The following is a 26364-nucleotide window of genomic DNA, read 5'->3' as shown; positions in this document are numbered from 1 at the left end:
AAATGACTCAAAGTGGACATCTCATAAGGACTTTCCATGTTGAAAATTTCACATAAATTATAAAAATAAAATAAAATCATGTTGTCTTCTCCATAACCGATCCAATTATTTAATATGTAGTAGATTCATCAAGCCATTTTACTGTCATATGATCATCTGCCCAATTAAATATATAGGTTGAAGTGCTAGCTAATAAGGTCATTTCAGCACAACTACATCATTTTTCATGGACTACCTGCTTGAATAGGCATGACAAATGTGCTTGATATGTTTAGCAATCACTCGCTGTAAGCTTCAGAATCACTTCTCAGAAAACAAAGTGATTGCCAAGCTTACTCCAAGACATGCAATTAACAAGACAAGCATTTGATGAACCATAAGGCAAATTAAATCTGTCCCACCATTCTTAATTTGGAACCACTAGTGCAGGAATAAGATATAGTTACCAGTCATTCTCCCATCTTTACTCCTGGTACACATCCTGTTTGCAGCATGTAGGTCAAGAAAGCTATCACAAACTTCATGTGTTGATCCATATATGCTCTCTGAATTTGCTCAAATGCTACATGTGTTATCTTCCTGCCCAATCTCACAAGCTTCTTGTGTGGAAGCAATTTGCTGAGAATTCTGGCTCAAATTGCCTGAAATGCAACTCAATGTAGCATCCACTGTCTAAGAAGTTAGAAGGAAAATGAATCAGAGCCCTTACACCACATCAGTTTCTTTGATGACAGTACTACATCCGGTTGTCTTCCATATGTTCCGCTGCTCCATCATTTCTCTTGCCTTCAAGGCCTCAGTATATTGACTGGAAGTTGCATACATGTTTGATACAAGCACATAAACCCCACTCTCGTCTGTTTCCAGCTCTTGCATCCCCTCCATGGCCTGTTCTGCAGACTTAAGGTCACTCCTAGTTCTGCAACCACCAAGGAGAGCCCCCCACACTGCGATGTCCGGTTTATAAGGCATTTCTGTAATCAACACTTGTGCTTCTTCTAGCTGACCATTTCGGCAAAGTAAGTCGATCAAACAACCATAGTGTTGGATTCTTGGTTGAATTCCAAAGTCTTTCTCCATCGAATTAAAGATCTGTCGACCCTCTTCCACCAGCCCTCCGTGACTACAAGCAAATAATACACTCAAAAACGTTACGTCATTAAGCTTAAGTCCTTTCCTAATCATCAAGTCGAAGAGTTTCAGTGAGTCTTTTATCCTCCCATGCGTCGCAAATGCTTTGATCATCACATTCCAGCAAAATACATCCTTTTCAACCATCTTGATGAAGACTTTGAATGCTGAGTCTATGTCGCTGCACTTGGCATACATTTCTATCAGTGCAGTTCCAACTATGGCTCCCAGCTGAAGCCCATCTCTTATCAAACTGAAATGTATCCATTTTCCAGTCTCCAAATCTCCAAGATGAGCACAGGCGGATAGAGCAGAGACAAACGTGTATCCATCCGGAGCCACTCCCTGTGACTGCATCTGAGAGAAGAGTTTGCACGCCTGCTGATACTCCCCATGAGATGTGTAACTCGATAGCATGCAGTTCCAGGAAACCACATTCCTCCCAGGCATTTCATCGAACAGCCTCCTTGCCGCTCTAAGATCACCAGCTTTCGATAAAGCTGTCATCATCGAGGTCCATGACACCACGTCCGTCACTGGCATCCTCCGGAAGAAGTCCAGTGCTCTCTTTTTATCCAACGATCTCAAGTAGCCTGAAAGCATCGAGTTCCACGACACCACGTCTCGCTGCGGCATGTCATCGAAGATCCTCTTCGCTGACTCTACATCACCAAAACCAATATATTCGGAGACCATTCTGTTCCAAAGCCCTATGGTTTTCGTCATCATGCCATCAAAAACTCTTCGTGCATCGACCAATGCGCCAACTGCAAGACGAGACCGCTCCATCTCGATATAAAATCTCAACAGCGAACTAGCAACAGAGGCGACTGTGTCGTATCCGGTCTTGATAACTTGACAGTGAGATTTCTTACCGTAGCCATTGTTTCCAAGACGGGTGCAAGAGTCTAAAACATAGGGGTAAGTAAAATTATTAGGCTTCAGCCCTCTCTGAAGCATTTCTTCGAACATGAGAAGTGAGCTCTCGTGAGGCCCACTGTAGGCGTAACCCCGGATCATGCTGTTGTAGAGGAGGACGTGAGGGGCGGCGGCGGAGAAGTAGAAAAAGAGATGCTCGGCGTAGTCCATGCGGCCAAAATCGGTGGCTCGGCGGAGGAGGAGGGACGAGAGGGTCGGAGATCGGAAAAGAGAAGTGGTGATAAGGAGGCCATGAAATTGGTCGAGATGGCAGAATCCGCAGCGGGTCAAGAGGTGGGGGATCTGCTGATGGAACGGCACGGAGGCGGCGGCACACATCTCGACCACTCCGCCGGGACGAACGCCTCGACGTCATGGGTTGGCCATCTGGGTCTGGTTAGCATACCGTGAGGATCTGCAGTCCAAGTGAGGGCAGAGGGCAGAGGGCAGAGGGCAGAGTGAAGCCTTCGTGTCTAAAGTCGGGTAAACTATTCGTGTCGATAGTCGTATCATTTAGAATGATATCAAAAATCATTTTATTTAATTTATAATACTTAATAATTACTCGATAGAATTAAATAATTGCACAAATAATGAAAAGAAATTATTTTTCACAATATCAGTCACTGCATCAAATAAATACCATTTAAACATCTCCCACTTTTCCAATAAAAAAACAATTAAATGCTTAGCCTCGACCAATGCTCTCTTCTCCTCTGCTTCCTTGTGGATCATACCAATCTTCTTCTTCTTCTTCTTCATTTTCTTGGCATGTTTGGCCTTTTTCTTCTCAAGTTTCTCCTGCTTACACATTTTTGAACTACATGTAAATCTAAAATGAAACAGACTTCGATATCTATCTCAAGTTTAAGTTCTGGATGTTAATATATATTAGGGGCATGTTTTAGATGTGCGTCATGGGATTATGGCAGTACGATGGTTTATAATGAATTATGACTAATGTCAGAATCACATCTTAGGATACTAACAATCTATGATTCAAATAATTCTTTAAGATTACCCAACACCTCATGGCAGCTAACAGTCTATATCTAGATTACCCAACATCTCATGGAAGCTAATAATCTATATTAAGATTACCCAATATCTCAAGGCAGCTAACGATCTATGTTTCGAACACCACCATCTACAACACAATGAAATTTTACAAGCTTTTGTTGTATAAGAGTGGTAATATGGCTTCCTCTAACTCCGGCAGCCTCATTTTCTACATCTTTTCATTAACACATAAATTTGGTGTGTACTTTACATGTAAATATCTATAAATCTTAATTATTTAATTAATGTAATTTCATTAAAAAACTTAAACTTATATATGAGACGTGATCTAATTTATATTTATAACACTCATTATATCTAAGGGCTTAAGTTAGTAGATTACACATGATATATATTTTTGACAATAAAAGAAGTCATTTACCTCGATCATTATAAGCTCAGCCTCAAGAGCTGCCTTCTTAGAGTTTTCCCATGAGAGAATAGAAAACATCTTTTTCTGAGCTCTGTTTGGCATTTCAGTGATAATGGTTAAATGGAAGAAATATAGCATTGAAGTTCTAACAACTAATATAAACAATACTCACACCTCCGCAAACAGAACTTCAAATGAATTGATAGATATGTTTATGATGTTCTAAAAAATACTAACTGTAAAATCATAAAGATGCACAGTTTTTCAGGTCAAGCTCAAGCTTATTTTTATGAAATGGGGAAAAGGAAAAGGCAATTAAGAGGTAATATAATATATTATGACTTAGGTGACTGCTTGACATCAAAGATATATATCTTAAGCTTGCTTTGGTCTTCTCACTTTCTTCCCAAGCCTTGACCAAAGACAACCTCTTCTCATTCTCCACCTGTGCCAGAAGAGCATCAGCACAACCACAGCATTTATTAACATTTTTCAAGATTATATAATATAATATATTATGACTTAGGTGACTGCTAGACATCAAAGATATATATCTTACTTAGCTTTGGTCTTCTCACTTTTTTCCCAAGCCTTGACCAAAGACAACCTCTTCTCGTTCTCCACCTGTGCCAGAAGAGCATCTGCACAACCACAGCTAATGTGCCTTTACATTTTTCAAGATTATATATCAACAAAAATACTATTTCCAACAACATTTAAGATATTTTCCAAATCCCACCTCTATCAGCTAAATGCGCCCCCCCCCTTTTCTCTGAAGAAGAATCTGCAATTCAGAATAGCGCGGGCAGATAGAAAACTTCACGATTAGCCTTATCGATCCTCATATGAATTTATTGCTGAACGCAACCCAGCAACCACAGCTAGTAGTATTTCACCATTTTTCTCAAGAAAAAAAAATCTTAAATATACAATTGGTGCATGAAGTAATATTTAACTTAATTGGATTTTTGTTATAGCAAAGAAATTAAATAGAAATGCCACACAGGAAATAACACAAAGGAGACAGGAGAGAGGAAGAGAAGTAATCAAAACCAGCATAACATAAATACTATTGTCCATGGATGAAATCCACAAGGAAGAGGTACAATATGGTATATGTAGCACACCTAGTACAAGAGATTCCTACAATAACATAATTATCTCCCCAGAAATCTATTATCAATGGATTGATCACACAAGATTGTTGAGAATTAATTCATAGTAGTTATGTAGGTAATTATCATGTTCGAATAGTTTTAGGCATGTTTCAATAAGTGACCCATGATTTAGAAGTTATAGGGTAGTTCCTATAACTACCTCAATCATAGGTGACATGGGGAGTGAGATAGTTACCACTAGGTCCTACAAATAGAAGCATAATATACTTGAAAATATCTTATAAGTGTTCAATGTCAATCCTCTTGTTTTAAGTACTATATCGATTTTCTTGATCGATAGGATTTTTGTTAATTGCATTGTAATTCTGTTTTTATCATTTCCTTGCTTCTCCATCCCCAATATTTGTGGTATCATAGCCTAGTTTCAATCTGAACCGGGCATTATGGCTTTCAATGACAATTCCATATCGTAACCCCTTATTCCCATCTTTTCGGGCAAATGCTATGAATTTTGGAGTATCAAGATGAAGACTCTATTCAAGTCTCAAGATCTTTGGGACTTAATAGAGAATGGATATGTGGATCCAGATAATGAAATCAGGCTGAGGGATAATAGAAAAAAGGACTCAAAGGCATTGTTCTTCATTTAACAAGCTGTACATGAGACAATCTTCTCGAGAATTGCAGCAGCGACAACCTCAAAGAAAGCTTGGTTGATACTTCAAAATGAATTTTAAAGCTCATCAAGGGTGATTATGGTAAAACTTCAAACCCTTCGTCGTGAGTTTGAAATTTTGTTCATGAAAAGCAATGAATCGATGCAAGATTTTCTTTCTCGAGTTACTGAAATTGTTAGTCAAATAAAATCTTATGGTGAACATCTTCCTGATCATATAATTGTTACAAAAGTTTTGAGAAGTTTAACTCCGAAATTTGATCATGTTGTTGCCGCAATTGAGGAGTTAAAAGATTTATCCACATTTTCATTTGATGAACTAATGGGTTCCTTGCAAGCACATGAAGCAAGGTTGAATAGGTCACTTGAAAAAAGTGAAGAGAAAGCATTTCAGGTTAAGGGAGAGTCTTCTATTTCAAAAGAAGACAAAATCAGCAGGAAGATGACGTGACAGAGGGGGATTTCGTGGTAGAGGAAATGGAAGAGGAAGAGGACACTTTGATGGGCATGATGAACAAAGGCAATCAAATTATGATAAAAAAATTACAAGAGTAGAATTCAATATCACTATTGTAAAAAGTTTGGTCACATGAAGGCAGATTGCTGGAAAAGAGAAAAGCAAGCCAGCTTTGTGGAGGAAAATGAAGAAAACAATAAGTTGTTTATGACTCATTCACAAGTTAATGATATCTCAAATGATATTTGGTTTCTGGATAGTGGATGTTCTAATCATATATCAGGCATAAGATCAATATTTAGAGATATTGATAAAACTCATAAGTTGAAAGTTAGACTTGGAGATAACAAGCAAATCCAAGTGGAATGAAAAGGAACAATTGAGGTGAAGATAAATCAAGGGAAGGTAAAATACCTTGATAATATTTTCTTTGTTCCTACTTCATCACATAATTTGTTGAGTGTTAGACAATTGATAGATGATGGATATTCAGTAATATTTGATGATAGTTCATGCACTATTAAAGATAAAAAATCTGGTTTGATTACAGTAAATGTTTGCATAACGCAAAACAAGATGTTTCTGCTAGTCATAGGTGCCCAGCAAGCCAATCACGTGAGTGATAGCACGTGTGACTTGATACAGAATCTTTTTTCTTATTATATTTTGGTGTATATCACTTTATAACTATTGCATAAATGCATATATATATTGTGATGTCCTTGGATTTGTGCAATGGGAATCGGATCGTGATGAGATCACGATAATGAGATCGATTCACCTTTAAACACATATCCTAAATAATCCCGGTCATAGGTTACTCGAGAGGGACATCGTGATAACCGGATAAACTGGTGTGCTATATACCTGTCCATATGATGGATGCAGCTTGTCTCATAGCTACTCGTGTAGGGACACTAGGGATACAGTATAGGTGCTCATTGGAGAATGAGTTTACTGATTGATCCGCTTACGGAATGCTGGATGGTTGATGATGCCTTATTGTCAGACAGCGATTCCGTAGTCCTAGTGGTGTATCTGGTCCTTAGACTTGAGACGCCAAGGATGTCCTGTATGAGTGTTCCACTCTTTGATACCAGACTTATAGGTTTGGCTGTCCCAGATCTAGTACAGCTAGTCATTGGGAGTGGTAGTCGACCTTACGAGGGCTATTGAGTGTCGATAGAGGATCATCCACTCTCGGCGTCATGAGAGGAATATCCCATGTGTTCTTGCTCAGACAAATCCCTGGCTAGGGTCATTCGGGTTGAGAGAGAAAGAGTTCTCTGGGAGAATCCGATTAGAGCGAGACTCGAGTAGAAACCGTATGGGTCTGATAGCACCATGCTCGATATACGGTCTCTGGGATATTAGATGGATGAGGGACTATAGGTACACGGTAACTGAGGACAGACAGGTCCAATGGATTGGATTCCCCTATATCGTCTGGGGACTACGGCGTAGTGGCCTAGTACGTCCGTAGTCGATGAGTCGAGTGAATTATTACAGAGATAATAATTCATTGAGTTAGAAGAAGTTCTGACAGGTATGACTCACGGCCAGCTCGATATTGGGCCTAGAGGGTCACATACATATGGTAGGGGATGCGATAAGTAGAGGTTCGGATATGAGATATCCGATGGAGCCCTTGTCTTATTGGATGCAGATCCAATACCCACTAGGGGAGGACCCATTAGGGTTTGACAAGGGACCTCTATAAATAGGAGGGATTCAGAGCCTTATAGGCTAGAGCCTTTGCTTACCTTTCCTATTCTCCTCTTCCTCTCCACCTCAGATCAGGCCTGGAGTTTTTGAGGAGCGTCGTCGCAACCCTGCTGTGTGGATCACCGCTAGAGAGGAGGACGCTTGACCTCCTTCACCCTCTCCTAAGGATCTGCAAGGAAACAGGGATATACGATCTCCCTAGGTAACACAACCTACTTTATACGCAGTTTTAAGTTTCGCGGATTTTGCGCACCAATCTTCGTACGACGACGAACATCTTTTTTGGAATCGGGGATTTTTTGTTTTCTTGTTCTTCCGCTGTGCATATGATGTCGCCCCCCATGATTTCCCAACAGTGGTATCAGAGCCAGGTTGTTCGTGCGAATGATTGGTTTTGAACTGCGTGTGTTGTGTTTAGGAAGAATATTGACGTCAAAATCGTTGACGCAAAAGCGAGGAAGGGCAGCAATAGTTGCTACCCTCGATCTGCATGCCTGCAGCCATCTGTAGCGGCAGCCGCAACCGCAGCCAGGCAGCACAGCGCCGGCGCTTGCGCAAGCGCTGTGCCAGCAGCAGCCGGCCGGCGGTCTGCTTGCAGTAGGCTTGCTGCTGGCGGGGTTGGCAGGCCATGGGAAGAGGCGCCGCAGGGCAGCGGCGCCTGCCGCCGCTGCTCCCGCGGGCGAAACCCCCCCCCACAGGGGCGGCCGCCCGGCGGTACAGCACCGTCTGCGGAGGCAGCGGCGCCCGAAGGGGGCACCCACCCATAGCGGCATCGCCGCCAGCGGGCGTGCCACCTGCAGGCGAGGGCAGTGCCCTCGCCCCGCCGCATAGGCTGCCGCCGGCAGGGTGGCGGCGGCGGCAGCAACGAAAAGGGGAAAGGGTATTAGGGTTTTCTGGGCAAAAGACAGTTTTGCCCCTCGGAATTTGAGAAATTCTAGTTTCTGTCTTTTGTCCAAATTACGAAAATACCCTTAGGAATTGAGAAATTCCCTACATGTCCCCGATTTCAGAAAAATATTAATTAATTAAAAGGTTTAGTTGATTATTATTTTTATTATTATCTAGTAGTCCTACATGATGATGATTATTTATACATGTGATGTATGATGTGTGGACGGATGATCATGGACCGTGTGATGTGTGCACTTGTGATTATTATTATTGAGGTCTGCGAACCTCCATTATATTTCTCGTTTATTGTCAGGCCTGCGTGCCTATGATTAAGTTGTAATCACATAAGGAGGCGCAGTGGGAGCGTGGATGCGATAGCGGGACCCACGAGACGGACGATCGTGATGCATGGAGATGCATCAAGATGTCGACGGAACCGATGAGGACGAGATGGACGATCACAGGGCATGGAGATGCACCGTTGCACACATAGATCTTGATGTGAGTGATTATGCCTACTGGCTCGGGCCTAATCATATTAAGTTGCGGTCCATGATCATCTGGTGTGATTGCTTATACACATACTAGATATGTAAATATATTTGCATGCGATGTAGATATATATTAAATATGTATATGTGTGACATGTCATATTAGGAGACCAAAGAATAGAAACATCTCTCGATAATATTAAGTCAGTAAACGTGAGGCAATTAGATTGACCCACGTGGTCTTCCATCGTTATGAGTAGGAACCGATTCCCGGTGTAGATTGAGTTGGTCGAGTCCCTCGAGACTCACCTATATCGTGATTTGCTATCTTGCTTATAACATAGAGATGTCACCGGTGACCTGAGGGCATGGTATACTTGGTCGAGTCCCTCGAGGGTATATCATCAAATCAGACTCATCTTGTAACGAAGGTGTTGACTTAACCGAGCATTATGGTTGGTCGAGTCCCTCGAGGCCATGGTGATTCGGAGGTCGAACAGGACGAGAATCACAAGGAGTTGTGATCGGCAAGAGTTGCCTACCTTTTAGGCTTAGTGTGATTGGTCGAGTCCCTCGAGGTTACACTAAGACACTGATTGGATCTTAATCCCTACTAGAAGTCTGTCGGAGACTTTCGTTTCACGTGTTGAGGGTGTCGCGAGACTCGTTAGTAAAATAGTGGGAGCATATTAAGATAGAAGTCCATATCTTGATAGTTTATTTCTTGCAAAATCTGTATGTTATTCATTTTTGCTGCATCTTTATTTTCAGAAAATGTCGCTTTCAAATCTCTTACGTGGCATACTTGATGTCAACTGCCTCACTGGTCCAAATTATACGGATTGGCTCCGTAACTTGAGAATTGTTCTCACAGCAGAGAAAATCGTGTACGTCTTTGATACAGTGATACCTACGCCCGAAGAAGGGGCAAACGAGGATGAGATCGCTCGCTACGTGAAGTACATTGATGACTCCACTCTTGCTCAGTGCTATATGTTGGGCTCTATGACTCCTGAGTTACAGAGACAACATGAAAAGATGGATGCCAGATCCATTCTCCTACATGTCCGCAAATTGTTTGAGGAACAGGGAAGGACTCAACGATATGAGATATCCAAGAGCCTTTTCCGCGCTAGGATGACTGAGGGGACACCGGTTCAGAACCATGTCATAAAGATGATTGAGTGGATAGAGAAACTCACAGGTCTAGGAATGGTCCTAGAGGATAACTTGTGTGTGGACATTGTGCTTCAGTCCCTACCAGATTCCTTTTCACAGTTCATAATGAATTTTAATATGAACAAGCTTGAGGTGACTCTCCCAAAGCTCCTCAATATGTTGAGGAAGGCAGAGAGTACTTAAGAAAGAAAAGCCAGTTCTCTACACTGGTGAGACCAAAAAGAAAAGGAAAGTAGAAAGGTCCCTTAAGAAGGGAAAGGGCAAGGGCAAACCAGGTAAAGCAAAGGTTGCTAAGAAAGACCCAGCAAAGGACAAAGGCCAGTGCTTCCACTGTGGTAAAGATGGGCACTGGAAGAGGAACTGCAAAGAGTACCTTGCAGAAAGGGCGAAACAAGAAGCTTGGTGAAGCTTCAGGTACATTCATGATCAATCTCCAATTGTTAGATTTTTGTGATAGTGCATTGGTATTGGATACCAATATTGCTTATCACATCTACAATTTATTGTAAATTCTAGCAAAGCTAAGGGGAGATTGACGAGAGGAATATTACATAAAGGTTTGTTTATGCAAGACACTACTCCACATATCATGAATGTAAGTGTCTAAGAGGAAACGAGAGGAGGTGAATAGTGTATACCTATGGCATTGTAGGCTAGGTCATATCCATGAGGGAATGATTCAAAAGTTACTAAATGATGGATATCTAGATCCATTTGACTATGTGTCATATGCAACTTACGAGTCTTGCCTTCGTGGAAAACTGACCAACTCTCCATTTAGTGGAACTGGAGAGAGAGCCACTGAGTTGTTGGAACTCATACATAGTGATGTATGTGGACCCATGTCAACTCATGCCATTGGAGGTTACCCCTACTTCATTACATTTACTGATGATTTCTCAAGGTATGGATATGTGTACTTAATGAAGTACAAGTCCGAGGCCTTTGAGAAATTCAGAGAGTATAGGAATGAGGTGGAGAACCAAACTGGAAAGATTATCAAAACTCTTCGATCAGATCGAGGAGGTGAGTACTTAATTACAGAGTTTACTCAGTTCCTCAAGGACCATGGGATATTATCCCAATGGACACCTCCTTATACACCTCAGCTCAATGGTGTCTTTGAAAGGAGAAATTGTACGTTATTAGATATGGTACGGTCCATGATGAGTTTCGCTGACCTACCCATCTCATTCTGGGGATATGCCCTAGAAATCACAGCTTACCTTCTGAACAGAGTTCCAACTAAGTCGGTAGTGTCTACACCATATGAGATATGGAAAGGGAAGAAGCCTGATCTTAAGGTTGTTAAGATTTGGGGTTACCCTACCCACGTTAAAAGACATAACCCCGATAAGTTAGAATCAAGGACAGAGCGATGCAAATTTGTGGGACACCCCAAGGAAACTTGTGGGTATTATTTCTATCATCTCGAGGACCAAAAGGTCTTTGTAGCTAAGAGAGCAGTGTTCCTTGAGAAAGAACACATTCTTGGCGGAGATAGTGGGAGAATGATAGAGTTGAGCGAGGTAGGAGAACCAAGCTCAAGCACCACTCTACAGCCCGAGTCTGTTCAGGTACCTAATACACAAGTTTCAACTTTACGCAGGTCTGATAGAGTATCCCATCCTCCTGAGAGATATGTGGGACATATTAGAGCAGAGGATGTAGAGGATATTGATCCTCAGACCTACGAGGAGGCTATTATGAGTATAGACTCCGGGAAGTGGAAAGAAGCCATGAATTCTGAGATGGATTCTATGTACTCCAATAAGGTTTGGAACCTAGTTGATGCGCCCGAAGGTATTGTACCCATCGGTTGCAAGTGGGTCTTTAAGAAAAAGATCGGAGTAGATGGAAAGGTAGAGACCTATAAAGCAAGGCTAGTGGCTAAGGGGTATCGTCAAAGGCAAGGTGTTGACTACGACGAAACTTTCTCACCCGTAGCAATGCTAAAATCCATCAGAATTCTATTGGCTATTGCAGCACACTATGATTATGAGATCTGGCAGATGGATGTGAAAACCGCATTCCTCAACGGGAACCTCGAGGAGGAGGTGTATATGATGCAACCTGAGGGATTCGTGTCTAAGAACTGCCCAGATAAGGTGTGTAGGTTGCTTAGATCCATTTATGGACTAAAGCAAGCTTCCCGAAGTTGGAACATAAGATTTGATGAGGCAATCAGATCTTATGACTTCGTTAAGAACGAAGATGAGCCTTGTGTATACAGAAAGGTAAGTGGGAGCGCTATCACCTTTTTGGTGTTATATGTGGATGACATCCTCATCATTGGGAATGACATAGGAATGCTATCCATAGTAAAGGCTTGGTTATCTAGACACTTCTCCATGAAGGACTTAGGGGAAGCATCTTATATCTTGGGGATTAGAATCTATAGAGATAGATCCAAGAGGATGCTTGGCTTGTCCCAGTCCAGGTACATAGAAACTATTGTCAAAAGGTTTGGCATGGAAAATTCCAAGAGAGGTCTCATACCGATAAGACATGGGATATCGCTTTCTACGAGTATGTCCCCAAAGGGCGAACATGGATATGATACCTTATGCCTCAGCAATAGGGTCTATCATGTATGCCATGCTATGTACTAGGCCTGATATAGCGCATGCTTTGAGTGTCACGAGCAGGTATCAGGCGGATCCAGGCTTGGAGCACTGGAAAGCAGTAAAGTGTATCCTTAAGTACTTGAGAAGGACTAAGGATCTTTTACTAGTATATGGAGGTAATAGCCTTAAGGTTGAAGGCTACACTGACTCAAGTTTTCAGTCTGATGTCGATGATAGCAAGTCGAATTCAGGGTATGTGTACACCTTGAATGGAGGAGCAGTGTGCTGGAAGAGTTCCAAGCAAGATACCACTACTGACTCAACCACAGAGGCGGAGTACATTGCTGCATCAGATGCAGCAAAGGAGGGAGTCTGGTTGAAGAAGTTCATCACAGATTTGGGAGTCGTGCCGGGTAGCGAGGAGCCGATCTCCCTATATTGCGACAACAACGGGGCAATTGCTCAAGCGAAGGAACCTAGGTCTCATCAGAAATCTAAGCATGTTCTGAGGAGGTTCCACCTTATCAGAGAGATCGTGACCCGAGGAGATGTAGCATTGGAAAGAGTTCCATCCGAAGATAACATTGCAGATCCACTAACAAAGCCGTTATCTCATATTGTCTTTGAGCGTCACAGGAGTCTGATGGGGATCAGACACATAGGTGATTGGCTTTAGGTCAAGTGGGAGATTGCTAGTCATAGGTGCCCAGCAAGCCAATCACGTGAGTGATGGCACGTGTGACTTGATACAGAATCTTTTTGCTTATTATATTTTGGCGTATATCACTTTATAACTATTGCATAAATGCATATATATATTGTGATGTCCTTGGATTTGTGCAATGAGAATCGGATCGTGATGAGATCACGATAATGAGATCGATTCACCTTTAAACACATATCCTAAATAATCCCGGTCATAGGTTACTCGAGAGGGACATCGTGATAACCGGATAGACTAGTGTGCTGTATACCCGTCCATATGATGGATGCAGCTTGTTTCATAGCTGCTCATGTAGGGACACTAGGGATACAGTACAGGTGCTCATTGGAGAATGAGTTCACTGATTGATCCGCTTACGGAATGCTGGATGGTTGATGATGCCTTATTGTCAGACAGCGATTCCGTAGTCCTAGTGGTGTATCTGGTCCTTAGACTTGAGACACCAAGGATGTCCTGTATGAGTGCTCCACTCTTTGATACCAGACTTATAGGTTTGGCTGTCCCAGATCTAGTACAGGTGGTCATTGGGAGTGGTAGTCGACCTTACGAGGGCTATTGAGTGTCGATAGAGGATCATCCACTCTCGGCGTCATGAGAGGAATATCCCATGTGTTCTTGCTCAGACAAATCCCTAGCCAGGGTCATTCGGGTTAAGAGAGAAAGAGTTCTCTGGGAGAATCCGATTAGAGCGAGACTCGAGTAGAAACCGTATGGGTCTGATAGCACCATGCTCGATATACGGTCTCTGGGATATTAGATGGATGAGGGACTATAGGTACACGGTAACTGAGGACAGACAGGTCCAATGGATTGGATTCCCCTGTATCGTCTGGGGACTACGGCGTAGTGGCCTAGTACGTCCGTAGTCGATGAGTCGAGTGAATTATTACAGAGATAATAATTCATTGAGTTAGAAGGAGTTCTAACAGGTATGACTCACGGCCAGCTCGATATTGGGCCTAGAGGGTCACACACATATGGTAGGGATTGCGATGAGTAGAGGTTCGGATATGAGATATCCGACGGAGCCCTTGTCTTATTGGATGCAGATCCAATACCCACTAGGGGAGGACCCATTAGGGTTTGACAAGGGACCTCTATAAATAGGAGGGATTCAGAGCCTCATAGGCTAGATCCTTTGCTTGCCTTTCCTATTCTCCTCTTCCTCTCCACCTCAGATCAGGCCTAGAGTTTTTAAGGAGCGTCGTCGTAACCCTATTGTGTCGATCACCGCTAGAGAGGAGGACGCTTGACCTCCTTCACCCTCTCCTAATGATCTGCATGGAAACAAGGATATATGATCTCCCTAGGTAACACTACCTACTTTATACGCAGTTTTAAGTTTCGCGGATTTTGCGCACCAATCTTCGTACGACGACGAACATCTTTTTGGGAATCGGGGATTTTGTTTTCTTATTCTTCCGCTGCGCATGTGATGTCGCCCCCATGATTTCCCAACAGTTTCCACTTGATGTTTCAAATATTGAAAAGCTTGCTTTTGTCACAACTCAAAAGAATGAGTCTAATATATGACTTTTAAGATTTGAACACCTTAACATTAAGGGTTTAAGGTTGTTAAATAAAAAAGGAATGATTTTCGGATTGCCTAAAATTAATACACTTAATGTATGTAAAGGATACATTTATGACAAACAAAGTAAAAAACCATTTCCTGTTGGAAAAGTATGGAGAGCATCTAATTGTCTTGAATTAATTCATGTTGATTTATATGGTTCTAAGAATACAAAATCATTTAGTAGAAGTCAATATTTTCTATTGTTTACTAATGATTATAGCCGCATGAGTTGGGTATATTTTCTAAAACTGAAATATGAAATATTTGATAATTTTTAAAAATTCAAGGCACTTGTAAAATGGTAAAGTGGTAGATACATAAAGACACTTCGGATAGATAGAGGTAGTAAATTTTTATCTAATGAGTTTAATATTTTTTTATGAAGAAAATTATATTCGTAGAGAATTGATAGCACCATATACGCCGTAGCAAAATAGTGTAACTGAACGTAAGAATTGAATTGTCATTGAAATAACAAAAGTTTGCTTAAAGGAAAATACCTTCCAAATCAGTTTTAGACAGAAGCGGTTGCAATAGTAATTTATTTATTGAATATTTCACCAACAAAGGTTGTTATGAATCAAACTCCTTTTGAGACTTGATATTGTATGAAACCAAGTGTAAGTCATCTAAGAATTTTTGGTTGTACTGCGTATGCTTTGGTGAATTCACAAAATCATCATAAGCTCGATGAAAAATCTGAAAAATGCATCTTAATTGGTTATTCCTTACAATCCAAATCATATCGATTATATAATCCAGTTAGTGGTAAAGTTATTGTTAACAGAAATGTTGTGTTTGATGAAAGGGCAAGTTGGAATTAGGAGACCAACAAAGGTGGAACATAAATTCAGATTCCAGTAGAACTAGACACTCCACAGAATCAAATGATAGATCCCGCTCTAACAAGTTTATCGTCAACCTTACCCAGTAGCAGTTCAAATTCTGATTCCTCAATTGAAACCCTCCAAGAAATTTCAGATCGCTAATAGAAATTTATGATTCAACATTTGTTTTATTTATTTTAGATCCTATAACTTTTGAGGAAATAGTTGAAAAAGAGGAATGACGAAAAACAATGGAGGAAATCAAGTCAATTGAGAAGAATGAAACTTGGGAGCTAATGAATCTACCGAAAGAAAAAAAACCTATTGGGTTAAAATGGGTGTTCAAAAAAAAGTTTAATGCAGATAGAAGTATCCAAAAGCATAAGGCTCGGCTTATCGCAAAAGGATATTCACAGCAATAAGGTATTGATTTTGATGATACTTTTTCTCTAGTTACTAGATTCGAAACCGTGAGAACTTTCTTAGCTTTAGCTGCTCACTTAAGTTGGCATGTTTATCAATTCGATGTGAAATCTGCTTTTTTAAATGGAGATTTACACGAAGAGGTTTTTGTTGCTCAACCTGAAGGTTTTTTGGTTAAAAGACATGAAGAAAATGTGTATAAGCTAAGAAATGCTCTTTATGGGCTTAAACAAGCTCCAAGGGCATGGTATAGTAAAATTGATTATTATTTTCTTCAAAATGATTCAAGAGGAGCAATAATAAACTTACTCTTTATCTAAAGAAGGAAGGTGAACATAATATTCTAATGGTTTGCCTCTATGTTGATGATATTATATATACGAGTTCATCTAACTCTTTTGTGGCAGAATTTAAAAAGTGTATGATGAATAAGTTTGAAATGTTAGATCTAGGTTTATTGAATTATTTTCTTGGGTTGGAAGTGAAGTAAGGATCTGATGGAATTTTTATTTCACAAAGAAGTATGCAATGGATCTACTCAAAAAATCTAATATTATTAATTGCAAAGCTACAGCAACACCCATGAATGTAAATGAGAAATTGAAACTTGAAGATGGTACATATTTGACAAATGCAAGATACTATAGAAGTTTAGTTGGAGGTTTGATTTATCTAACTCATACTCGACCAGATATTACCTTCTCTGTTGGTGTAGTATCCAGGTTTATACATAGCCCAAGCAAACATCATCTCGGAGCTGTTAAAAGAATTCTGCGTTGTATTGTTGGAACTACAGATTATGATATTTGGTATTCTCATAATTTTAAATATAAATTATTTGGTTTCATTGATAGCTATTGGGCAGGAGCTTTAGATGATAGAAATAGTACTTCAGGCAATATTTTTAGTCTTGGATCAGGTGTTGTATCTTGGAATTCAAAAAAGTAAGCAATAACTACATTATCAACATCGGAAGCAGAATATGTAGCTGCAATGTTAGTAGCTTGTCAAGCAATATGGCTTAGAAGACTTCTAGAAGATCTTTGTCAAGAACAAAAAGAAGTAACAGAAACATTTTGTGACAATAAAGCCATAATTGCAATGACAAAGAATCCAACATTTCATGGAAGAACGAAACACATAGAGATATGCTATCATTTTATCCGAGATCTTGTAACAAGTGGAGTCATAGCAATGAAGTATTATGGAATAGATGAACAAGTTGCAGATATCCTCACCAAGTCACTTCTAGTTCAAAAGCATATTTATTTCATGTCAAAAATCGGTGTATGTAACTATGAATCTAGGGGAAGTGTTGAGAATTGATTAATAGTAGTTACCATGTTCATAGTAGTTTTAGGCATGTTTCAAGAAGTGTTCTAGAAGTTATAGGATAGTTCCTATAACTACCTCAATCATAGGTGACATAGGGAGTGAGGTAGTTACCACTAAGTCCTATAAATAGGACCGTAGTTCATGAAGCAAGATAGAAGCATAATACACTTGGAAATATCTTGTAAGTGTTCTATGTCAATCCTCTTGTTTTAAATACTACATTGTTAGGACTCTAGCTAGGAGAGTCGTAATTGAGAGGAACATTCACATAAAACCTACCTAAGCCGACCCCTATTAAAGAGGTGAAGAGGTCGGCTAGGGTTAGGAGGTTATTTCTTAGAGAAGAATTAGGAGTTGTAAAGGAATAGGAGTCTTGAGTAGTGTTGAATATCGTATTTTGATGATAAAACTACTTGATATGTGTTTATGATTTAATCTGCGTTTTGAGTGACGCAGGATGCTTCGATTAGGATGAGACAATTAAAGCAGGAAAATCATGTTGTGTCGGAGGAATATGTCAGAAGATTGGATGTCGGGCCGGTGGATCGGTCGACGTATTGACAGAAGGCTTCGGGCCGTGGACTCGGGCATTGCGCCAAGAAGAGCGGGTATTGCGCTAAGGATATCGGAGTTGCGGAGTCAACTGGCCGATTGGGCAATAGGCCACAGGAGAGGACGATGCGCCAAAGAATCGGACAAAGCGTCGAGGGACTAATAACATGCCGGACAACTTGGCTAATTGCTTAGGATTAATTGTATCGATCGAAGTTTTGTTTTACATGTGTAGGATTAACTACGATGGAAGAAAGACATGCAGCAGGAGTTGCGCCGGAGTCAAGACTATGATCACATTGGGAGTTCGAGAGTTCGACAGAAGTCCGAACGATCGTCGGAGGTTCTACGGGAACAAATCCGAGAAGTCCAGGAGCTTGCCAAAGAAGCTCGTCGGAACTTGCCAAGTGGATCGTCGCAAGTCTAGGAGTTTGCCGGAAGTCCGTCGGAGCATCGCTGGAGGTTCGTTGGATGTTCGCCGGAAGTTCGCCGGAAGCTCGCCGGAAGAAGCGATTAACGCACCGGAGCAAGCTGTAGTAAATGTCTTAAGAATTGTTGTAGTTAGTACGATGATTAAGTTAGAAATGGGAGGTGATCCCATTAACTTAATCTTGGGGCAATTGGGCTCTTGACAGACCCAAATTGGGCCGAATGGATCAGCCCATTCGGACCCAGATTTCTTAGCCAGAGGTGGCACCGCTTGGGTCGGCGGTGGCACCGCCCAGGGCTCAGTCTCCGAGCTCTAGTTGGGCGGTGCAACCACCTCTAACAGAGGTGCAACCGCTTGAGCTCGGTCTCCGAGCTCTGGCTGGGCGGTGCAACCGCCCCAATCAGGCGGTGGCACCGCCTGAGCTCGGTCTCCAAGCTCTGGCAGGAGGTGCAACCGCCCTTGACAAGAGGTGGCACCGCCTAGAGGCTTAGTCTTCAAGCTCTGCCAGGCAGTGCAACCGCCCTAGTTAGGCGATGCAACCGCCAGACCCCGGAATTCCGGGAGATGACAGTTTTGAGCTCGAAATTCAAATTGGGTTGGGGCCTATAAATACCCCACCCTTTCAGCAATGAAAGCAACCCAAAGGCACCGAAAGCTTGATCTTACTCTGTGATTTTAGAGCTCAAAAGTGTTGTAAAGTCTAAAAGTTCTCCTCCCTCTTTTCTTCCAAGTTTTGATCTTTAAAGAGAGGAGAGAAAAGTTTGTAAGGGTTGTCTCCTAAGCCCGTCAAAAGGAGTGAAACTGTAAAAGGGTGGTTGGCCTTCGCCTATTGAAGGAAGGCCTCTAGTAGATGTCGGTGACCTCGTCGGTGGAGGAAGCCAAAAGTGGATGTGGGTCAAGATTGATCGAACCACTCTAAAATTGCGGTGCTCTCTGGTTTGCATTTACTTTGAGCATATTATTTTTACTGCAAACCTCCTCAATAGCTTACTGCCTTCTGCGCATTTACGATCGTGTTTCAAAGTTCAGTATTTTCCGAATCGGTGTTTAGACGTAAATCAGTTTTATTGTACGAACATCATATTTCAGTTTGTGCTTACATTCTGATTTCCATCATAATTGCAAACTGCCTTTATAGATTCGCTTTAATTGCATCTCGCTTGATCACAAGTTAAAGTAATTTATGAATCGGGTTTTCTATCGAAATCGCTTTTATCATATGAACACAGGTTTAATCGTCGAAAGTTTTCCGCTGCACTAATTCACCCCCCCCTCTCTCTTAGTGCTCCTGATCCTAACAATTGGTATCAGAGCCTGGTTTTTCTCATTTCGGATTTATACCCGAGAGAAATTACTCTGCATGGCTTTCAAGAGGGCTTATCGGTTGTTCGTCCACCGTTATTGAACGGATTGGACTACACTTATTGGAAAACTCGAATGAGAGTTTTCTTGATTTCTATGAATTTTGGATTTATGGAATATTATTGAAAACGATTTTTAACTTCCCTCTAAACCGATGAACGAATGGTCGGATTTGGAGAAGAAGTATTTTTCTTTAAACGCAAAGGCTATGAATGCCTTATTTTGCACTTTGGACAAAAATGAGTTCAATCGGATTTCTTTGTGCGAAACGACTTTCGATATTTGGCGCACTCTTGAAATCACACACGAAGGCACAAGTAGTGTAAAAGATTCTAAAGTAATTTTTTTGATGCATGATTTCGAGCTTTTTCGAATGAAGCCGAGCGAAACCATTGTTGACATGTACACTTATTTCACGGATGTCGTCAATGGTTTAAAAGCTCTTGGCAAATGTTTCTCGAATTTTGAACTTATTAGTAAAGTTTTACGATCATTTTTTAAAGCTTGGGAATCAAAAGTAATGGCAATACAAGAAACAAAAGATTTAAATATTTTTCCACTTGAAGAACTTATCGATTCGTTGATGACATATGAAATGGTGCACATTGCACATTGCACATGATGAACATGATAAACAAAACCACCTTCCAAAGAACAGGAAGGATTTGGGACATAGAACACTTGACCACTCAAGCATAAGCTCAAGTGATAGTGAACAAGAACTACTCACTAAGAAATTTAAAAAATTAAAGAAACAAAAATTTAAGAACAAAAAGAATGGAACTACTTGCTTTGAATGCAAGAAGAAGAACACAAAGTGGGATGAATCGAGCTCCTCCGAAGACGAGGAGAAAATCAAGAAAGGTGATGTGGCAAACTATGCCTTAACCGCTTTCAATGATGAGGTAATCGAAATCTCCCTAATTTATTTTGAAATTACTTGATGCTTTCATGATGTATTTTATTTTTTAGTTTAGAATTAATTTTCTTAAAAATTACATGTTTAAAAATAAAAATACAAAAATTATGATCATGCTAGTAATTTCGAAAATAATAATATTACATATTTTATGATAAACAAACAAAATGATTTTGATTGAAAATATGAAATCATGCTATATGTGGTTAAGAAGTAATAATGTCTATCATGTTGATTTCCATTGTTATTTCTCGATTTTGATTAAATAAAATCATGCTTAAAGAAATGCATAATGATGTAATATTAAATATTTTGATACTATGATTGATAATTTTATGCATGAAATTTTAAGTTATACATGATAATAAGCATGTGTTATTTTCATGAGTGTATTTGAAAAACATATGTCAAAAATGTGTCCGAATGCATGAACTTATTAAAATCATTTTTCGGACATCCTTAATTCACTCACTAAATTGCTATAATGAGAACTTTACACTATTACATGCCTTAATAACATGTTGAAAATTATGTATTTTGGATACAAAAATTTTCATGATCATAAGCATGTTTTATCTTCATGATTGTGTTTGAAAATCTATAGCAAAATCATGTCTGAATGCATTAAAGTGTTAAATTTTATTTTTCTTGATCCTAACAATTGGTATCATTTTCGGATTTTCTTGATCCTAACAATTCATTTTTGAGAATCTATTGATCTTGATGGTTTTACGATGAAATTTATTTTTCGATCCTAAACGTTGATACATGTTTTTATTTGGCATAAAAGAAAAGAACACACATGTATGAAATAAATTACTTGAATTAAAACAACTAAAAAGTGGAAAGGTTTCTTCTTGAAAAATTTATTTTTTTCGACTTTATTGATTCTTCAAAATGGGAAGTCAATGAATCTATTTGTATTACTTTTGTGAGTTTCTTGAAAATGATCTTGATTTGATGATTTAAATGAGCTTTATCTTGATTTTTCAAAATTTGTAAATTGAGATTTCTTATGCTTAAATCAAGATTTTATATGCATGAATTAATATCTTGTTATCTTATAAGATTGAATGGATTCTATCTTTTTCATGATCTCCTAAGAATTCTTTATGTTATTTATTTAAGAGGAGATATATTAAAATGAATCACGGTTTCTCTTGATTTTTCGAAATTATAACTTGAGTATTCATTTTATAAATCAACATTATTTATATGTTCTTTCATGACATCTTTTAAGGCTTATGACTTAAATTTTGTTATGTGAAATTCTTTAAATGTATGAAATACATCTCATCACCTAATAATTCTTCTTGATATTCCTTATGTGATGATATGAATACATGAAATATTCATTAATTTGTTTTGATGTATACAAATAAGAAGTTTCGATCATGCATGGTAGGATGTAATTTGACAAATTTGGTACCATCATAATGTAAAATAAATGATGATTAGGAATCATGCATTAATGATGATTGTATATTTTATGATTTGGTATGATGCATGCAATGATGAAATATTCATGAATTTGAAATGATGCATGCAATACTTATGACAATGATGTACATGATGTATTGCATATGATATGTATCATGAATGCTTTAAATGATGAATGTTTGGTATCATGATCAACATATTGATAAATGCTTCAAAATTTTAATGTTTGAGTATCATGTATGATATGCCCATTAATGATGATTGATTTATTTTTCGGCATCAAAAAATAAGGTTTTTGAAATTGTGTATGTTTTAATTTGAATATATAATGATGCACAAATAAGATTGATACTTACCTTTGTCATAATCTGAAAATTGATAAAAGGGTCTTCCCTTCTTTTTGACAATGACAAAGGGGGAGCAAGAATTTCTAGCGTGGACATCATGAAAAGAGGCAAACTAGCTAGCTTACACAATTCAAGATGAAAGCAAAAATTACACTTCTCAAAAGAGAAGATGCAAATGTAACACTTGCCAAATTGTTTGCTTGCCTCATGTAAAACATTATCTCTTGCTAGTTTGGCATTTTGCTAGCTTGCACTTTGCAAAGATAGCAAAAATGACACTTCTCAAAAGAGAAGAAAAAGCTTGTTATCTTGAACATCACAAGCTTGCCAAACAAAAATTAAAAAAGTGCTATCTTGCCTATCTCAAGAAGCAAAACTTGCAACTTGCACATTGCAATAGGAAGCAAGAATCATAAGCTTACACAAGAAAGCTATCTTGCATTTGCTTTCGAAATTTTTGCTAGCTTGTATGTAGTAAAACTTGCATATCGTAAAAATTGCTAGCTTGTAGTCTAAAGAGAGGCAAATAGTTGCTATCTCAAGAAAAGTAAACATGCTAAACTTACACTTTGCAATGGAAGCAAAATTGCAAGCTCAAACATTGCAAAGGAAGCAAAAATTTGCTAGCTTACAACTTGCATATTTCAAGAAACAAGAATTGCCTTCTTGAACATCTCTAAATTGCTAGCTTGCAAGTTCTAAAATGTTGTAACATTGCTAGCTTGCATGATGTAGAACTTGCTATCTTGAACATTACCAAAAGTGCTATCTTGTATGTTATAAAACTTGCATATCTAAAACTTGATAGCTTGAATGTTCTAAGCATGATGTAACACTTGCTAAATATTTTAGCTTCAAAACTACATGATGATAAAACTTGATATTATGTTTTTCATGCAATGAGTTAAACTAATATTCCAAACACAAGAATAGTTGGACTTCTCCTTTTTGTTGATGACAAAGGGGGAGAAGTATGATGTTATGCATAAGTTCATGATGACGTGTTGCAAGTATTCATGATGAATATTGTAATGACTTGAATTCAAAGTTCTATCAATATGACATATTGATAGGGGGAGTTTGTTTAAACTCCGGGAGTTAAGGATAACTCCGTCATCAAGTAATTATCATCATAAAAAAGGAGGAGATTGTTGAATCTCGTATTTTGATGATGAAACTACTTGATATGTGTTTATGATTTAATCTGTGTTTTGAGTGACGTAGGATGCTTCGATTAGGATGAGACAATTAAAGAAGGAAAATCATGTTGTGCTGGAGGAACATGTCAGAAGATTGGACGTCGGGCCGGTGGATCGGTCGACGTATCGACAGAAGGCTTCGGGCCATGGACTCGGGCATCGGACCAAGAAGAGTGGGTATTGTGCCAAGGATATCGAAGTTGCGGAGTCAACTGGCCGATTGGGCAATAGGCCACAGGAGAGGACGATGCGCCAAAGAATCAGATGAAGCGTTGAGGGACCAATGACATGCCGGACAACTTGGTTAATTGCTTAGGATTAATTGTCTCGATTGAGGTTTTGTTTTACATGTGCAGGATTAACTACGATGGAAGAAAGACATGCAGTAGGAGTTACGTCGGAGTCAAGACTATGATCACGTTGGGAGTTCGAGAGTTCAACAGAAGTCCGGACGATCGTCGGAGGTTCTGCTGGAACAAATCCGAGAAGTCCAAGAGGTTGCCAACGAAGCTCATTGGAACTTACCAAGTGGATCGTCACAAGTCTAGGAGTTTGCCGGAAGTCCGTCGGAGCATCGCCGGAGGTTCGTCAGATGTTCGCCGGAAGCTCGTCGAAAGAAGCGATTGATGCACCGGAGCAAGCTGTAGTAAATGTCTTAAGAATTATCGTAGTTAGCACAATGATTAAGCTAGAAATGGGAAGTGATCTCATTAACTTAATCTTGGGGCAATTGGGCCCTGGACAGACCCAAATTGGGTCGAATAGATCAGCCCATTCGGACCCAGATTTCTTGGCTAGAGGTGGCACCGCTTGGGTCGACGGTGGCACCGCCCAGGGCTCAGTCTCCAAGCTCTGGTTGGGCGATGCAACCGCCTCTAACATAGGTGCAACCGCCTGAGCTCGGTCTCCGAGCGTTGGCTGGGCGGTGCAACCGCCCCAGTCAGGTGGTGGCACTGCCTGAGCTCGGTCTCTGAGCTCTGGCAGGAGGTGCAACCGCCACAGTCAAGTGGTGGCACCGCCTGAGCTCGGTCTCCGAGCTCTGGCAGAAGGTGTAACAGCCCCTGACAAGAGGTGGCACCGCCCAGAGGCTCAGTCTTCAAGCTCGGCTAGGCGGTTCAACCGCCCCAATCAGGCGGTGCAACCGCCAGACCCCGGAATTCCGGGAGATGACAGTTTTGAGCTCGAAATTCAAATTGGGTTGGGGCTTATAAATACCCCACCCTCTCAGCAATGAAAGCAACCTAAAGGCACCAAAAGCTTGATCTTACTCTGTGATTTTAGAGCTCAAAAGTGTTGTAAAGTCTAGAAGTTCTCCTCCCTCTTTTCTTCCAAGTTTTGATCTTTAAAGAGAGGAGAGAAAAGTTTGTAAGGGTTGTCTCCTAAGCCCGTCAAAAGGAGTGAAACTGTAAAAGGGTGGTTGGCCTTCGCCTATTGAAGGAAGGCCTCTAGTGGACGTCGGTGACCTCGTCGGTGACCTCTTTGGTGGAGGAAGCCAAAAGTGGATGTAGGTCAAGATTGACCGAACCACTCTAAAATTATGGTGCTCTCTGGTTTGCATTTATTTTGAGCATATTATCTTTACTACAAACCTCCTTAATGGCTTACTGCCTTCTGTGCATTTACGATCGTGTTTCAAAGTTCAGTACTTTTTGAATCGGTGTTTCGACGTAAATCAGTTTTATTGTACGAACATCATATTTCAGTTTGCACTTACATTCTGATTTCCATCATAACTACAAACTGCCTTTATAAATTCGCTTTACCTGTATCTCGCTTGATCACAAGTTAAAGTGATTTACGAATCGGGTTTTCTATCGAAATCGCTTTTATTGTACGAACGCAGTTTTAATCGTCGAAAGTTTTCCACTGTAGTAATTCACCCCCCCCCCACCCCCCCCTCTTAGTGCTCCTGATCCTAACAAGTAGGAGTCCTATTAGGAGTTGGTTAGAAGTAGGAGTCTTAAGTAGGAGTCCTATTAGGAGTTAGGGTTTAGAAGCCCTATAAATAGTCATATATTCCTCCTCTTTTGATAAGCAATAGATGAATCTTTTCTGCAGCCTTTGAGCAGCAACTTGGAGGGAGGAACCCCTATAGAGTTTTTAGGAGGTCGATCCCCTAAAGAGATCAATCCCAAGTTTAGAATCTGTAAGGGTTCTAACACCTGGTATCAGAGCAGCGTTCTTGGCATCTCGCTGCCCTTCCACAGCCATCCATCAGCCCTCCACAGTCGCCCAAACCAATTCCCACAATTGCTTAAAAGATCATCGCCAAATTCCGTCGTCATCTCCACCACCGCAGATCATCCTTTGATCTCCCCGTGAATTGCAATAGGTTTTGGTTTCCTACCTTACTGCTGCTACAATTTAGTTATCCTTATTTGAAAATCCAAAAAAAAATTGTCCCTATATTGCTGCATAAACTTTTTATTGTAAAATTTTCATATCTACGACGAAAGATACATTGCAGAATTCCAGCCGCATAGCACAGTCTGTTTGATCTTGCTACTGTGTTTTTACTATCCAAATTTCTACGAAATTTTTATGACATCTTTGACACTTCCTAATAGAAGATTTTCCTTTAGTTTTGCAAAAAATTCTCAATATAAACCATTGATCTTTTACGTCTCATCTGCTATATTTGAAAA

At 40.0% G+C, this 26364-nt stretch overlaps 1 protein-coding gene across 1 annotated transcript; it reads right to left on the bottom strand.

Moving 5' to 3' along the window:
• Window positions 1–381: 381 nt before the first annotated feature.
• On the bottom strand, window positions 382–2495 carry LOC135679055 (pentatricopeptide repeat-containing protein At3g29230-like). Its single transcript, XM_065192440.1, has one exon. The coding sequence runs from the start codon at window positions 2386–2388 to the stop codon at window positions 706–708; it is 1683 nt and encodes a 560-aa protein (XP_065048512.1). The 5' UTR covers window positions 2389–2495; the 3' UTR covers window positions 382–705.
• Window positions 2496–26364: the final 23869 nt, after the last annotated feature.

The sequence above is a fragment of the Musa acuminata genome, chromosome BXJ1-7 (assembly GCF_036884655.1).
Source record: "Musa acuminata AAA Group cultivar baxijiao chromosome BXJ1-7, Cavendish_Baxijiao_AAA, whole genome shotgun sequence".
In the NCBI taxonomy this organism is placed as follows: domain Eukaryota; kingdom Viridiplantae; phylum Streptophyta; class Magnoliopsida; order Zingiberales; family Musaceae; genus Musa; species Musa acuminata.
This window is presented reverse-complemented; position numbering and strand designations above follow the sequence as displayed.

What these genes read in the sequence shown, in the direction of transcription:
- LOC135679055 (XM_065192440.1), bottom strand. Translation starts at nt 2,388, where the DNA reads ATGTGTGCCGCCGCCTCCGTGCCGTTCCATCAGCAGATCCCCCACCTC.